At 39.9% G+C, this 18,397-nt stretch overlaps 1 protein-coding gene across 13 annotated transcripts in view; it reads right to left on the bottom strand.

The window, feature by feature from the left end:
• LOC144038048 (rho GTPase-activating protein 23-like) overlaps positions 1-15,223 on the bottom strand; it is a 104,127-nt gene extending 88,904 nt beyond the window's left edge. For 4 of the 13 annotated variants that reach the window (XM_077550139.1, XM_077550140.1, XM_077550145.1 and 1 more), the window contains exon 1: positions 5,551-6,011. In XM_077550139.1, the coding sequence (XP_077406265.1) occupies positions 5,551-5,754 (204 nt within the window). In that variant the 5' untranslated portion in view covers positions 5,755-6,011. Of the gene's footprint in view, positions 1-5,550; positions 7,074-14,920 lie in introns of those variants that run through there. The other 9 variants (XM_077550142.1, XM_077550148.1, XM_077550144.1 and 6 more) reach the window with 7 other exon arrangements.
• Positions 15,224-18,397: the final 3,174 nt, after the last annotated feature.

Raw genomic sequence — 18,397 nt, 5'->3', positions numbered from 1 at the left:
TTGGAAAAGGGAGGTGTGCACCTAAACAATATCAACAACACAGCATGTAAGTTTCAAACATACTGTAAAAGACAGCATTACAGCATCATCAAAATTAGGTAGTGTTCAGAATCATTTACCTGTTCTGCTCTCCTCATATTGGATTTTGTGGTCAGAACATTTTGAGAAAAGAAAAAAAAACATTCACAGCCTGAAACCTGAGCACAATTGACATTCTATTAATATGTTATGTCATATTATGAACTTTGAAAACATACCAACATTACCTTAAAATGTTCCTCTTTGCCACATTTGTCTTCATGGGTAAGACCTGTGCATCTTCTTCATACCCATTAAGCCTGTGCAAAGTTACATCCCTGTCACTAGTTTGAACACTTGGATGTGTTGGAAGTTAGTTTGCCTCAGCTCTCTTTGGATTCTTCTAATACTTTGTGGGTGTTTGTTCACCTGACTGTTTCCTATTCACTGAGTTGACATCAAGCTCAGGACAAGGTACATCATAACTTCCAAGTTTGGATAAGTAGTGAATTAAGAATTAGCCATCTTGATTTGAAGACGCTGCGACCACCCGTACGCCACGTGGCTCGTCAAAACAGTACCAACAACCTGTACATGAACAGAAAATATATTAAAAGCAACAAAGTACAACATCTACGTATTTGTTATATTACAGTGTGAAACTAAAATGCAATATTCATCATTAGCTCAATAATTAATATAAAGGTTCTTTCCTCACCAACTGAAAAACCTGCTGCATGACAGATGACACCTCTCTGCTTAGTTTCCTGATAAAGGAGTTACAGTGAGAAGAAAAACAAGTTACAGATACACTTTATTAAAACATTTCTTCACTATTACACTTAATTTACTTTAAAAACTAAACCTAACAACATGTAACATATTCTACCATTGTTATTCAATGTTCTGTCTTCAACTGTTATGAAAGCATGTTAAAAAATAACTTAAATAAGCTCCATTCAGGTCCAGTTTTAGGGCAGTTGGTTAGCTTACTAGCATATATTAGCAACATAGCACACCTTGCTTTCATTGCTAATAGATTATTAGTAATTTAGCTTCAACGTTTAGGATGATTTGGAATAACTTATTCTGTCATGTTTGGGTTCTGTTTTTCCTTATGTGTGTCCCTTGGTTTTAAGTGTAATCCTGCCCTTCCTCGGGTCAACCAATCAGTGCCCTCAGCCACATGCGTCTTGCCCCAGGTGTGTCTTGTTGTGTCATTAGGGTGTGTGTGTGTGTGTATTTAGTCTCCTGTCTCCCCTCTGTCTGCGTCGATTCATTGTCGTTTTCCTTCCGTCATGCTGCCAGTTTTTGCCTTGGTGTCCTCCCCACGTTTTGTTTTCACTTGCCATTTGGAGTTCACTTTTGTTTTGTATAACTAAATTCCTTTTTTTTTTTTACATTACCTCTGCCTCCTTATCCTGCTTCCCTGCGTTTGGGTCCGCAACCACCACTACCCTCTGACAGAATGAATCGACCACGATCGGACCCAGCAGGAAAGCTCCCGTTCCGGTCGGCTCGAAAGCACCGTCAGCCTGCCACCCAATCCCATTCCTTCCATGTAGGTTATTTTTCTCTGGCTGGTTCCGCCTTGTCCTCTGTTCCCCATTCACCCGATCTCCTTAGTTCACTTAAGTCCCTGCCCTATGACACCATTTTGTCACCTCATTGTTTCATAGACACAGACTTCACAGATGATGATGATGATGAAGAAGGCTGTTTTTTGGTTAATGCACTTACTGATTCCAGTTCCGCTTTAGACACTGATTTGGATTTTCACCAGCACTCTTGACCCTTACATGTTTTCATCACGGTTTTCTTTTGCGTATTATTTTAACTCCATGTCACGTCACTTCCAGTCACCCCGCCATGTTCATCACTCCGGTCCCCATCTTGTGCACCTCATAGCCCCACGTTACGACCACATCAAGACTTAGTTCCCATTTCACCTGGTTCCTCACCTATTCCCGTTTTTTTCTCATCATGTTCTTTCAGTCTCTGTACCCTCGGTTTCTAGTATCCCTGTTGCTCCTCAGTCCCCATGGTGGCAGGCTGATGTGCCCCCGGTTCCTGCTCTCAAGTCTGCCTCAGCCAAGTCTGCTTCAGCCACGCCACCCCAAGCCATGTCCAACCAGCTACCGCCAAGCCAAGCACAAGCCCCAGCTCTAAGGAGGCGAAAGACTGGGCAACATAGAGCCAAGCTGCATCCCCCGGCTGTTTTGCCTGTGCCGCTACAGCCCCCGGCCGTTTTGCCTTTGCCGCTGCAGCCCCCGGCCGTTTTGCCTGTGCCGTTGCAGCCTCAAGTCCCCATCCCGGCTCGATGGCAGCCTCAAGTCCCCGAACCACGTCTGCCGCAGCCTCAAGTCCCCGAACCACGTCTGCCGCAGCCTCAAGTCCCCGAACCACGTCTGCCGCAGCCTCAAGTCCCCGTCCTGGCACCACGCCATCCCGGCTCCACGGCAGACTCAAGTTCCCATCCCGGCTCCACGGCAGCCTCAAGTCTCGAGCCTCCTCGCCTGTGCCGCTGTTGCCCCGGGCATCCTCGTCTGTGCCGCTGTTGCCCCGGGCATCCTCGCCTGTGCCGCCCCGGGCCTCCTTGCCTCGGCCACTGTCGTGCAAAGTCTCTTCGCCACGGCCGCTGTCGTGCCAAGTCTCTTCGCCACGGCCGCTGTCGTGCCAAGTCTCTTCGCCTCTGCCATGGCGGTCTCAAGCCCATGATTGTAGACAGGCGGCGCACATCCCGTGCTGCCATCTGCTCCTCGTCTGGCGGCGCAAACCCTGCGGCCGTCCTCTGCTCCTCGTCCGGCGGCGCGAGCCCTGCGGCCGTCCTCTGCTCCTCGTCCGGCGGCGCGAGCCCTGCGGCCGTCCTCTGCTCCTCGTCCGGCGGCGCGAGCCCTGCGGGCGTCCTTTGCTCCTCGTCCGGCGGCGCACGCCCTGTGGCAGTCCTCTGCTCCTCGTCCGGCGGCGCATGCCCTGCGGCCGTCTTCTGCTCCTGTGTGGCGTTCGGGACACCCTCCTGACCGGAGACGGCGGGCTCCCCTCGTCTGGCGTCCGGGACGCCCTCCAGACTGGCCCTGATGGGTGGGCCAGTTTTTCGCCTCCGTGACCCCTTCCGCCCACCCTGTTTTTGGACTTTTTTGTTTTAGGGACGTCTGGGAGCCATCCCTTGAGGGAAGAGTAATGTCATGTTTGGGTTGTGTTTTTCCTTGTGTGTCTTCCTTGGTCTTAAGTGAAATCCTGTCCTTCCTCGTGTCAACCAATCTGTGCACTCAGCCACTTGTGTCTTGCCCCAGGTGTGTAATGTTGTGTGTGTGTGTGTGTGTGTGTATTTAGTCTCCTGTCTCCCCTCTGTCTGCGTTGATTGATTGTCGTTTTCCTCCCGTCATGCTGCCAGTCTATGTCTTGGTGTCCTCCCCATGTTTTGTTTTCACTTGCCATTTGGAGTTAGCTTTTGTTTTGTATAACTAAATTCATTTTTTTGCATCACCTCTGCCTCCTTGTCCTGCGTTTGGGTTCGCAACCACCACTACCCTCTGACATATTTAGTCAAACCACCTCTAAATACCACGTATGCTAAGCTACAGGAGTGAAAAATGTCAGAGTGATACACATTCTGTTTGTTTTATTTTATTGCACATTTTACCAACCTGAAACACTGCCACTTTTGGATTCCCGCTCACAGCCACAGACTCAAAAGCACGGCTGTTGGCAAGTCGAGATTCTTCTTCTACGGTCTGTGTCTGTCTGGTTAGAAACATGGTGTGCCCCTTGGTGGCGTAACTGTGAAACAGCGGTCCAGCGATCCAGCTTGGATATTATTCATTCATTTTTGCTATTGGTTCTTATTAAATTTAAGCGAAACTCTGGTCAGATGGAAAAAGATTGTCTCGACAACACCTAACTACATATTATGGCATTAAAAGAATAACTACTGAGGAAAATTCTAGATAACCACAAACAGCAATGTTTGTGTCAAATAGACAAGACCAAAATGTACATGAAGCTATAAAATATCAAATGTAAAACGAAAAGGAAATAATATACTTACTCTTGAATCACAACAAAAATTGCTGACTGCTGTTTACCTTTGAAGAGCTTCTCACTGGCATGTGACATGCACATACTTTGCACATTCAGGTACAATAAGTACAAAGTCTGATTGTTTGAGCAGAAACTATTGATTGGACCTGAAAACAAAATTAACATAAAACTAACACTGTCAAATAGCAATAGTATTTGTAGTAGTGTAAAACAAACAAACCAGGAGCATGCAATTACAAAACAACACTCCAGAAGAAGTTGAAAGTGAAACTATATCACACGGCTAATAATTGATGGACCATTTTTTAGTCAGAAAACTTATGTTTTTTTGTTTTTTTTTATCCGGAAAATGATATTAGCATGCATTTTCAATGTCAGGGACCAGACAAACATTTTCCATTCAAAATCGTTGTATACATACATACATACATATATTGCTAAGAATTTCCCAATTGCTAATATTTTTGCAAATTTTGCTTAGTATGGTGTGATGCGTTTTTTTGTTGTTAATGTGGTTTGCTCGTTATTTTAATATTTAGATATTAATTTTTTTAATCTATTTTGTTTCACGTCAATTTTTCAACGAGGTGTGACAAACAGCTTGAAACAGGCGCAATTTGTCTCTTTGTTGGAATTTAAGTGTTAACCTTGAGCTGCAAGCTGAATTCTCGCAGGATTTGTGAGTTCACGAACCCCCGAGAATTCATCTTGTACCAAGCCCGCTGATTTTCACCAATCCATACCACCAACCACAGAGCAGTATTGTGTATGTGAGCGGGATATGCGGCTGTGACAAAAACAAGAAGCACCAAGGCCATGGAAAACAAATAAACCTACCTTGGATGACTGCATGGACGCTGCAATGAATTCTGTTCTTGCAGAATTACTCACAGTTCCTTGCTGAATGAAGAACAGCAAGAGATGTTTCGTGCATTTTTAACTGGTAACGACATTTTCATCCGTTGCCATGATTGGTAAAAACAAAAGTTTGGTAGACGTGCACAAGTTGCCGACTGGCCGCATTGCCCAATGAGCTTGAATTATTGTACTGAATGTCCCGCCTTTCCCGATAAGATCACAATGGAGCAGTCCCAGGTTGATATTGTGGAGAAAGAACTCCCTCGGGTGAATCACAATTATCAATCTGGCTATGACCAGGTTAACTGAGTGTAACGCTTTATTAAGATACCTGTTTGGATGGTAAGAAAATGCCATGCTTTCTTCTCTGGCAGTTTTGAGAGCAACTTTTATCTATTTTTGATACAGCCATGCTTTGTTGGCAAAATACTGCAATTGTAGCTATTGCTGGTCCAATAACGGTTGTCAGGAAATCAGAGCCTTTCGTGGTGGAGTCAGCCACCTCCAAATTTTATGCATTAAAAAAGCCATGATGGCCAATAAAAACAGGTCAGATGGTTAAGACCTGCAACATTTATCTGTTAAAAAAATGCTTTAAACAATTTTAGACAGGTTTCAAATACCCCATCTTACCCAAGACAAAAATCTGTGTTGTATTATCCTCATGGATCCGGGTTTTCTTGGTGACGAGATCGGCGTTGGCTGTGGTGAACTAATTCTTAACACTGCCAACCAGATACAGCGAGGTTCTGCGTCGCTACAGTCCACCCCCACCGAACACTGGAAACGCCATATATGTCCTGAGGGGGCTGGTGCCACATTTGAAACCCTATGCATTGCACTTCCACACGGACTACAAAGTAGTATGTTTCATCTATTCTCAATGTGCTCTTGATTCATTGCTGCTCGCCACAGGTGAGTGGTAAATAAGATCATCGCTTACCAAAACAAACAACTAGTTTGACTTCTTTTCTTGCTCTCTTCCAGAATGATTCCTCCTGATTTCTTGCAATAGTGTCACTGGACCAGGATTCTTGCAGGTCTTCAGTTTCTGTATGTTGTTTGTTTTGAATTTGTCCTTGTTCGAATTCAGTCCAGCTCATCATCAGCTCAAGGATGATTTGTTGGCGATTTTATCCATGCACTGTGCCAAAATGATCCAGCTGTAGTCGGCTGAATTCTCTTCTGTAATCAGATCAACTGAGACAGCACATCCGAGCAAAGGATTTTAGCAGCGCTACAGAAAAAATCCAACAGAATTGCTTCAAGATCCAAAGCATCCCAGTCTCTCTTTCTCTCTCCTTCTCTCTCTCTCTGTTTCTCTCTCCCTCCCTCTCTCCTTCTCCTCCCTCTGTCACATTCCTTCATATTCCTTGCATCCTTCGGCCATGTAGTCCAACCTACTCACAAAGAGAGCGTGAGAGAGGTTCATCTCCCTTTCTATTTCAATTTGCTGACATGCCTGTGCTCTTTTTCTGCCCCTTTGAGTGCGTAAATTTAGTTTGGGTAGTCTTGAGTCACGTGACTGCCTCTGCGATTTCCATCGCTATTCATCTTGTATATTTCTCCATGCCACAGATCACAAAACTTTCTCCATCCTCTCTCGCTCTCACCATCTAGAGTATTTCATTTATTTTCATCACTATGTAGAGTCTACATAATGATGAGAATTAACTCGCTCCGCATTTTGTAATGTTCAATAATTCTGCCATATTTTAGTTACTGTGTTGAAAATTGGGGTAATAATTACATAAATTCAATCAGTTCATTAATAGCTTTACAAAAAAGGGCAATCACAATCATACATAAGGTTGGGTATCATACACACTCTTTTTTTACAGTCAAACTCTTAAAATTGGTTGATATAGTGAGTTTTCAGACAGCACAGGTTATGTATAAAGTTAAAAAATAATGTTATCACAAAATATTAAAAAAATGTTTAGAGAGAAAAATGGGGGTTATAAATTAAGAGGGAAATACAATCTAAAAATTAACATTATTCGAACAAACAGGAGAAGGTTCTGTATATCATTCTATGGGGTGAAATTATTGAACAGTCTATGTGAGAACCTAAAACAAGGTACAAATATAAATCAATTTAAAACTAAATATAAAAATTATGTATTTACGAGATACAGAGGGAATGGGAGGGAGGTAGACAACCACTAAGTGATTAAAAGTGTTGCTAATTTGTTGACTACATATTTATGTTTACTATGGTTCAGGTCTTGTGTTTTGTTATTGTTGGCTTTTTGGATCTAGGTTGTACTTTACTATCTTTTCTGTAGATTTATAATGATGAGCTCCATGAGTATTCATTTTATATTATTATTATTATGGAGTGGTTCATTATTAGTTACTTTTGTTATCCTCAGCAATATATTTGTGTATTTTTTATTTTTTTACCATTGATGTAAATTAAGAAAATATGGAGAAGGGAGGGCATTTAATAAGTCTTGTGACTTCTTCCCACTCCCTTTTGAACATGGAAAATTATTCTGTGCGCTTTGTTGAATTTTGCTAGTTTTGTAGCTATTTTATTTTATTTTGTTGTTGTGTGTTTATTACTGTTATTGTTTTTGCTTTGTTTTATTTTTTTCATGTTCAAATAAACTCAAACTCAACTATCTAATTGTTTTGTGTATGTCATGCACAATTTAGTTTGGGTAGTCTTGAGTCACGTGACTGCCTCTGCGATTTCCATCGCTATTCATCTTGTATATTTCTCCATGCCACAGATCACAAAACTTTCTCCATCCTCTCTCGCTCTCACCATCTAGAGTATTTCTCCTGTACACTGCTTGGCCCGAGGAAAGCAGGTCAGATTAAGGATTAAAATCTCAAAGTCAGCCTTTTGTCTACTTCAACGGGACAACAAAGCATATCTAAAACGACACAGACATTGAAAACAACTTCATTTGCTGTGCAATGTGGTATCCCAAAGAGGTAAAGAGCAAACTCAATTAATTGGATTATTGGGAACCAGTATGGATGGATATTCAATGCGTGTTTATAGTACGCGATACGTCACGATGATCACATGACTGTCCAAACATGGCCAATACTGTAGTTAATGCAAATGCATTCATACAAAGTACTATAAAATCATAAACACTCAACATAATTTGACATTTTTTTCAGGGAAGTGTTGAATTGAACCATTTCACAGAATTGCTGGTTTGTTTTGAATAAATCTTGTGTTGCTTTAAGAGGAGAATGATGACCACATCTGCAACTGTCAAACATTATTTATATGTTTATAATATAGTGCCGTCACTGTATTGGGTCATGACATTGATATTGCAGTGGTAGTAGAAATAAGTTTGACTGTCCAAATGCACGCACGCATGCACGCACAGACACCACTGATGTTGTATAAAATAGAAACAATGTGACTTGTGTTCAAGGGCTGTGACACACCCATCTGTCTTTTTGCAGAAGCACAAGGAGATTTTGTTTTAATCTAATCATCTAATCCTTGCCAGTGAAGCGTGCAGCTACAACACAAACTGTCCACTTGAGGGTGAGCTACCTGTTGAAATCGGAGAGGCCGTTGTTTCACACTGGAAAAGGGAAACAATGCTGAATGCCTATACCTTTCCACATAAACAGACACTGAAAAGGTTGAAAATAAGATATACAGTGTCTATAGAAAATCATCATACCCAGTGAAAACATAACCTTTTGCCAGATTTCAGGCTTCAAACAAAGATATAACATTGGATTATTATTTTTTGGTGGGTGTGAACCAGCAACACCAAGTGGGACACAATCTTGAATGGAATGAAATTCATATGATATATTCAAGTTTTATTTTATTTTTTTAAATATCCATCCATTTTCCTAACTGCTTTTCCTCACAAGGGTCGCGGTGGGCGCTGGAGCCTATCCCAGCTAGCTTTGGGCAGTAGGCGGGGTACACCCTGAACTGGTTGCCAGCCAATCGCAGGGCACACAGAGACAAACAACCATTCACACTCACAATCACACCTATGGAACACTTGGAGAGTTCAATTAACCTGACCTGCATGTCTTTGGAATGTGGGGGGAAACCGGAATACCCGGAGAAAACCCACGCAAGCACGGGGAGAACATGCAAACTCCACCCAGGAAGGTCAAAGCCCGGACTCTATCTCACGTCCTCTGCACTGGGAGGCGGACGTGCTAACCAGTCATTCACCGTGCCGCCCTTTTTAAATATCCATCTATCCATTTTTGAAACGGCCCATTCCTCACAAGGGTCGCGGGGGGCGCTGAAGCCTATCCCAGCTGGCTTCAGGCAGTAGGCTGGGTACATAATACTTTATAGAAACCCCTTTTGCAGCAATTACAGCTGCAAGTCTTTTGGGTTATGTCTTTATCAGATTTAGAGACTGACATTTTTGTCCATTCATCTTTGTAAAACAGCACTTTTCACATCTTTCCACAGATTCTTAATTGGATTCAGGTTTGGACTTGGACTTTCATTCTAACACCTGGATATGTTTAGCCTAGAACTATTGCATTGTAGATTTTGCCTTTTGCTTAGGATCATTGTCTTGTTGGAGGGTAAACCTCAGAGTTTCAGGTCTTTTGCCAACTCCAACAGATTTTCCACCAAACTGGCTGTATTTGGGCACTATTCATCTTCCCATCAACTACAACTATTTTCCCAGCTTTTTTGGACCGTATTATATTTCAACTGATTATAGGTTGAAAATGATTTTCAAATTATTGTATTCTGTTTTAATTTACATTTTACTCAATCTCCCAACTTCATTGGAATTTAAGTTTTTGTACCCAGGCGAACAGTCCAGGGTGCAATCTGCCTCTCACCCAAAGTCACTGCAAAGTCATCTTCACGCCAACCTGTCTATCCCTTTCAAAAACACCAAATCACGAAATACAGCAGCTTTGACCAACCTGATAGCAAGTCCAAAGGTGGAAAATCCAGGTCCAGAAAGTACAAACCCTGCCACAGTTTTGCTTTAGCCCCAGGTGCTAGCTAGCTACGTAGCTCCCTAGCTAGCTCCCATGGTGCTTGTTTACCTGCTCAGAAGCTAGCTAGCTAGGGGCTAAAGCCAAACTGTGGCAGGGTTTTTACTTTCTGCACCTGGATTTACCACCTCTGCAAGTCACCAGACTTATCAACCTCTTGAATTCAGAACTGATGGTCGAATAGCCCACTATAATACAGCACTATCCCTCAGTCTTGACTGAAATGTCTCCTTTTTTCGGCACCTCAGTAGATAGGCAATCTGGCTTCAAAGCCTACTTGGAGGCCTACCATGCACTGGCAGAGCCAGAGGGGAGGCCGAGGTGGCACGTGCCCCTGCTCAAATGAGAATGGACCCTGCAGGCGCCAAATGATTGACACAACACGGCACCGGGGCATGGCGCCGCACGTCTTGCTAGTATCGCCTCCCATTTTTTTCAATCAGACGCCTACTAATTGCTATGTCCCTCTTGCGCAGTAGGTGGCGCTATGTACCACAATATGTTGTAATCCACCTCATTAACAGTCTGGAGAAGAAGAACAGCAACAACACCAATTTCAGCCCATCGAGGGACTGAATGATTATGACGTGAAATGGCCAATTGGGATACAAACTGGAGCTGGCGCTGTAGCTGGACACAATAGATCTGTTTACAAAGAACTACAGTATGAACACAAGGTGATTCATATATATATATACACACACATATATATATAGATAGATAGATAGATAGATAGATAGATAGATAGATAGATAGATAGATAGATAGATAGATAGATGTATTACTACAAACACTGCAAACTGGATGTTCCCTCTGGGGGAGCACTCTAAAGGAAACAGACAAACACAAATGCACGTACACACGCACACAAACACACACGAAGAGCTTTCATAATTCTATTTTAAGCACAGATAAAGTTGAGTGAACTGGAGCGGAGAAAACAAATACACATTTGCACAAGTACAAATACATGCATACCCAAGTTACCACGCACAGCCCCACACCTTAGTTCAGATGAGCTTGGTCTTAAAGCAATTTGAACGCCAATAGTAAGCCAATTTGGTCAACAGTACAAAAATGTCAGGGTCATGGATACTGGATCCAGTGCAGTGTGATGGTTGTTGTCATTTCAGTGCATATTTATTTGAATACCCCAAATCTTGTGTCATGAATTGTGCCTTCCATCCATCTTCACCACTTGCTTCACTAGCGTCACTGGAGTGTAGTTGAACTGACTTGAGGCTGCCAGCCCATTGCAGGGCACATACAGAGAAACATTCACACTCCTATATACGCTCCTATTCCCACCTAAGAATTTTGTGAGGAGACCAAATAGAACTGGTCGGCAGATATTTGTCTGGTGCGGCTTCATTAATTAGGTAGGTAGGCAGTCAGGCAGAAAGGCATAGACATGTAGACTGACTGATTAAAAATAAATCAAATGGGCAGCTAACGCGGCACAAAAATTAAAATGCGTCCGCTTTTAGGCCGAATGCAGTCTACCATAAAATCCCGTGAATAATATGTATTTTTTTCCATGTAAAATGACCCAAAATTGCCCCACTGCACTATACACAGAATCAAGTCAAACCTCCACGTTAAAAGCACGTCGATTTGAAATCAAGTTAAATTACTAAGTAAGGACACTAAAAAAAACTACTTAATTACACTGAGATTGTATTATACGGCGCCTGTTGCCAGCATTCAGCGCAGTGTTAGCATCTCTCGTGTTAGCCACTTGTTGCTAGCTAGCCTGCAGCAAGCAGGATGGCGAAAACCATCCGATTACTTTTCAAAGGCAGTTTAATAGATAAAAATGGATTTGCACATTGATTAATGCTGACAGCCTGACGCAGGCTGATCACTTTTTAACAAACCAGGCTCACTCAAATGTGCTGTTTAAGCCAGCAAAATCTCTACGGACGTCACTTCATTTCAACCAATCAAAATTTATGGGGAGGGATTTAATTTGATTTCATTTCAAAATGAAAGGAGAAAGAAAGAAGTAAAACTTGTAATATCTGCCCCTAATCAACACAAAATTAACTACAATCAAGGGAAGGGACCCAAGTGGATGTTACCATCCACCCTCACAGGGGTCTGAACATTGACCTCTGTGTCCAAAATCAGCATTAGTCCCCCTGAGCCATCAGCCATGGCTGATGTTTCCTAAATTTATGTCAACTTCAGTACACCACTGTCCAAATGGTGACCAGATACAGCCTGACCAAATCCAATATTCAACCCAATCTGATAGGTCAAAATAATTCACCAACCCTTCTTGGGTAAAATAAACCCAGTTTCAAAATCCCAGCTACCCAGCCAGTTGTTTAGGAAAACAATACAATTTGTGTATTTGTGTAGATAGATACTGTAAATAGCTTGATTGGTAGGTAGCTAAATTAATCAATAGCTAGATACATATACAACATGGATAGATACAATATATTTATGCACTGTAGGAAATACAGTAACTATTTATCTTTAGATAAATCTGCATGAATTTGAATAAAGTGACTGTTGGTTTTAAAGACAGTGACTGATATCAAAGTAGCATTACATCTTTCTTTGTTTCCAGCGTAGACTGATTTAGGTGCAAATGTATCAGATGATGACAAGGTTGCCAAAACATAAGAAAACTCAAACATGATTTTACCATTGAAATCTATAATAGCGTACGGTGAATTAACCTCAACACTTGAGACAATATTAAAGGTGAGGCCTTTAGTTCAGAAATAAACACTTCTTAAACACTGGATGTATACACATGTAATACTTCTCAATCAACAACTCTGGGTGTCTGTTAATGTGTTGTGGTGATTTTGTCATCATCCACCACCACCCCAGCCTGTATTTTGCCATTTTGTTGTGTTTTGCCATGAGAGGGATGTTTGTGGGCGGAAAGTGTATGTTTACCTCTTCAGCCAATCACAGAGCGGGGGGCGTGTCGCTGAAGGCAGGCGCAATTTTGACGAGAAGAGTGGGGGTTGAGCCACTGGAGGAGTCAGTTTTGAATTGGTTGTTTACAAACACAAACGGACAAAACTAAAGACTCCACCTTTAAAATATATATGAAAATAAATGTATGTATGTATGTATGTAGTGTATAGTGTAGTATATTATACTGGTCATTCATGGCATTTTATGGAAATAAGTTATTAAACCTTCTGTGGCATTTGTTTCTCAGGATAAGATGACCCATTTCAAATTAAAGCAGGGCTTAGAAATATTCAGTTTTTGTTGGTTATGGCAGCACCATGTGGACAAAAGCAGACAAAAGTGGTAGTGTTTAGCCTTGAATGAAGACCACATTTCGGCAACGCTGCTATGTGGAATTACCCCCTTTCTTACACCGGTGAGTACTTTCAAATCTGATCATACAAAGGCCTTACAAGTTCGTAAAATCCAGATTTTTTTCTCCTTTATTTGTGATCAAAATGCCATCGAAGTGAGCAGTTTCACGCAAGTCTTGGCAGTGTTATTTAGGTACATTAGCATTTAGCATCTGCCAATTCGTCCGTAAAAAGTCTTTATGGTCAGTTATTTAATTCAACTGTGTAATATCTATTAAACCGTAGCAGCACAAATGAACAAAACTGATTATTTACCCTACATTTTGTGTGTGGTAACAGGCAAGTTAGCATCTGCTGATTTTGCCACAATGTACAAAGTGCCAGATCACGTCTTTTGCCTTCATTTAATAACTACATCTACACAACTAACTAATTCAGTAATTGACTCGTCTGATATTGATTGCTGATTGCTATGAGGAGGATCCCAAATCCTCCGTCTTGTTCACCCTTTTTATGGCTGCTGTGATCCATTGGCTACGCATTGCTGGTCCACAACAGCTGTCAATCATTGTTAAAGTGTGGCGTTTGCCTTTTATCAAAAGTGGCAGACACGTTTTCTCTGCTGCCAAAATGCCCATTGCATGACGTAAACGTCCAGATCTCTATCATATTATATTTTGATCAACATGACATAATCAATGGATAATGTAGAAAACAACAAAGAATTTTACTTAATCATTAGCATGGCTGTAGCAAACTATTTGCAAATTGTTCAAAAGAATGACAACTTTTTGTAAAGATTGAACAAGTAGTTATAAGAATTTAAATTCTAATCTGCAAAATGTACTGAAGTAACTAAGGAAAACTAATTACATTCTATTTTGACGAATGTTTATGTTCATGTTATGTTGCAGGTAAAAATGTCCCACTTGTTAAAGAACAAATGTTAGCTTTTCACTATTAAATTTAGCACCAAGAGGCAATAAAAAATAGTTAATTTTGACATATTTGCAATGAAAAGAGATGATTGTGAAGCATTGAATATCATCAAAGTGACTTAAAGTTTTTTTGCTAAGGAACTTCTCATCAACAGACTAAGAAATTGTTAAGTTTGATGTATGTGCAATGAAAATGATCAATAATAAGCTATACAAAAAAAAGTGTTTATTGGGTTGATTTTGGAATATTAAACATTCCGGGTCAAATTTACCAATTTTAAGAGTAAAAAAGAATAAAGATTAGTATAAAATGCCACGTCAAAAGACAATTAAAATGGTTGACTTCTGATATTTTCAATTAAATGCTAAATATTTATCGGAATACTTTTGGAATATTAAACATGGCTGGGTCAAATTGACCCATTTTAAAGTTGAGGATATTTTTTGCTATAAAACTCCTCATCAATTAAAATGGTTCACTTTGACATATTTTCAATTAAAATTGTTACTAATGTTTATTGGATGTTTTGTAAACTTGTTTAAAAAATATGTTCATTTCAAATATTTGTTAATAATGTTTATTGGGTTGGGATGTGTTTTTATCATTAAATGTGTCAAAATGACCCGGGAACATTATTTCTGTTGCTGAGAAACTAACCTAACATGAATGTTAAGCCACTACATGCAAAAAAAAAAAAAAAACTAGATTAATTTTACCAGCAACATAACAGAAGGGAGTTAAAAGTGCTCTAAATTATCAGCACAATAAGGGTAAATGTGTATGTTATGGCTCACCTGGTCCATGGTGCTTCAGCAAGACTCTGGGTGACTTCCAGTCATCATAAGCTTGTTAAAGTGGAAGTGGAACATTTTTTTCTCCTCTTCTCACCCTTTGTAGATGTGCTATTTTGGTTTGTTCATCTCATAAAAGTAAACAATTTTTCCATAAAATGCAGCCATTGTATTTGTATCTACCTTCCATGTTCCCATCTTCCCTTCATCGCGATCTTGCTGGTTGAAATGTTGGCCTCACACCGCTTTTCCTTCGCCTTGCTCTTTGTCTGTGCTGTCCCTTCTCATCTAAATCCCTCAAGGTTTTTTTTTCCCTCTCTCCCGTGCTGTAGACAGCATTAGTGAGAGAATGGGATGAGGGGAAGGATCAGGGGGATCGAGTGCATGTACCATGTGACATGATAGTAAAGTGGGATTCCCAGCTGTCCCACTCACAATCAGAGAGCTTCTTAAAATCGCCGTGTCAATGAAAACAACATGATTGTTCCTTATTGAAGTGTCACATTGACCTATGTTAATATTTGTACATTAAATGTCTTATTGGTAGAAAAATTAACCAAAAAAAAACGACGACTTGTACAGAGAGTTATTCTATCATGGAGGAATGTGGAAAAGGACATCCTGTTGTGCTTCCCCTAAGCTGTATAGCTGGAAACTCCCACCCAACAACAACAGAAATGGCCCGATATGCCGACCACATAGGCCCATCATCTGCACTATAAATACACGCATATACTGTATATATATATACCCCTAAATAAATAAATGTAAAAATAAATACAAAAATAAATATAGAAATATAATTAAATATCAATCAATAAATAAAAATGCTCTGCTCTCACATTTATTCATTTCATGCTGCAGACGCTCTGTCAGGTCGAAATCAATTTTTATATTTATTTTATTTTTTTAATCTCGTTATTTATTTATTTTACTTGTATTTATATATTTAGGGATATATAAGTTATCTACATTATATATTTATTTTTTGTATTTAATTTTTGAATTATATTTTTAATATATGTTTTTATTTTCACTTTTATTTATGTATTTATTTAGTCAATTATTTTTATTTTTTTGGGTGCAATTGACTTTTCCAGGCTCTTATTGCTACCTTTTTTTTTTAGATTTGTTGGCACCATGAAATTTACAATCAACATATTTTCTCCTTAAAATTATTAATTTTCTCAGTTTAAACTTTTGACCTGTCATCTATGTTCTATTCTGAACAAAATATTGAAATTTGGCACTTCCACATAATTGCATTCAGTTTTTATTCACAATTTGTATAGTGTCCCAACTTTTTGGGAATTGGGTTTGTATAATTGGGGCTGAACCATGAATATTTAAGTCTTCTTGGATTTAAGCGGCACCAAATGTCAACTAGTCCACGTTGTTCACAGAAATTCGTTTAAAAAAAATGATTAAGATGATTGATTGAGAATATAATGGGAAATCTGTCTAGAAAGTCATCATGTGTTAAATTTAGGTCACCCCCAATTATAATGTTATCTGTTGGATGTGAGAAACGGATTTCTTCTAATTGTGAAGAAATCTTTCCCAGCAATGATCTGTTGCCTCTTGTATTGTTATAACCATATACATAGATAAGCACAAACTTTAAATGATTAATAATTACTAACAAAGTCCGTTTGTATCAGCTGTGCAGGACACAACTTCACCTGAGAAGTTATTCAGTAAGATAGCGACCCCTGCTGACCTTGATGTGCCATGGCTACAGTAAACGTTATCCCCCCTATTGTGTAGACCAGAATGTGATGTCTTCTTTTGTAGAATGAGCCTCTTGTAAGGAGATAATGTTTGCCTTTCTTCCTTTACAAAATAGAAAATAAAATAAAAAATTTAGTTAAGTCTCTTAAACCCCTTGCGATGACAGATAATAATGAAACATTATTTTTTAACTCAAACATAAGAAAAAAACAACAAAACAGTAAATGTGTAGAAAAATAACAAATATCAGAATATTATCTGATACCTTAACCACTTATATTTGTAACGAAACCCTAAACATTTATACATAAATATTTTTTAAACTCCCAACTCACTTCCTTTTATGAATCCAAACCTTCTCAAATGTGATCACGGTATTACTCTCTATCCATTGATGAAAGCCTGTGGACCTCTGAATACTGCCTTTTGACCTGCCTTTCTTGCCTGCTCCACTTTGGGCCACATGGCTTTTCATGCCTCACGATCTTCCTTGGGGAGATCTTCAACAAAGCAAATATTGAGTTCCTTGCAGACATCGTAGTTCTTGGTGCTCCTCCAGACTTCATCTCGTGTGTTGTCTTCCAATGAACTGCATTATGATTGGTCGTGGACTAAAGGTGTTGACGGATCCAATGCGATGCACAGAGTCCATGATGAAATGCAAGTTCTCCTTCCAGTGGAGTTTTATCTTGCAAACGATGTCTGTGACGATGGCTCACGTGTCTTCCTCTTTGTTCTCCTTCAATCCATTCAGTCGCAGATTCCATCTTCTCTTATATCTTTCAGCATTAGCCACCTTCTTTTCCGTCTCTGAAACATTCTTCTCCATGTCAGCGTTTGTTGCCTTGAGCAATTGCACTTCAGCATTAAATTCGTTGTTCTTCTCTTTACAGTCATTAATTTCGGCCGAGTTGAATTCAACGGCTTTTATACATAACAAGATAGCTCACGCAAGCGAGCGTGGATAGTGTGAAATAGCCAGCTTGTTAGCTATGCTACCGAGCTATCGATTTAGGTGAACGGTATGGGATTTTTCAAATAGGTTTTAGGTGAACTAATGAATACATACTCACCCACATACAAAATAATAATAATAATAATAATAATTTAAAAAAGCTATGCTGCCGAGCGACGCATGTCTGTGACATGACCAAGATAAAACTGCTTAAAATAATCTTGAGTTACGTCAATTTGATCATAAATTAACTGATGTTGATGTGATGTGTTATAAAGTGCTCGAGGAGGACACATTGGGGAGTAATTATACATGGATTGTCTTGGATTACTTACCAACACATGTACGACTGTCAAATCAAATGCTTATTCAGCATTTTAATTAAATATGCTTACTTATATTATGTCATATTTACGTTTTACTTGATTTTATTATTTATTTTTTTACATTGGTACTGTAAACATGCAATTTTAACAAAATATATTTGGAAAAAAACCTAACAAAAAAATAATTCAGCAAAGATATCAGAAAAAAAGTCATACGTCAAAGCATCATCCTTCTTACTACGACGTCACAGCACACAGCACATTACTCTATCTTCACTAACCTCAATTCAGGCTCGAAAATAATACAGTGCCTTAAATTGCAATTTCACATCGGCGCTTTGTGTGATAGCCTAAGTCAGTTTAATTGGTTAGGTCCGCACGGTAAAAACTATAGGACCCACGCTTAAGCATAAATACAGTACACAGCCATTACGGACGGTTCTCCCCTTCACAGTGACGTTGGACCAC

The sequence above is a fragment of the Vanacampus margaritifer genome, chromosome 18 (genome assembly GCF_051991255.1).
Source record: "Vanacampus margaritifer isolate UIUO_Vmar chromosome 18, RoL_Vmar_1.0, whole genome shotgun sequence".
In the NCBI taxonomy this organism is placed as follows: domain Eukaryota; kingdom Metazoa; phylum Chordata; class Actinopteri; order Syngnathiformes; family Syngnathidae; genus Vanacampus; species Vanacampus margaritifer.
The sequence above is the reverse complement of the archived record's forward strand: the minus strand, read 5'-3'. Positions and strand labels throughout refer to the sequence as shown.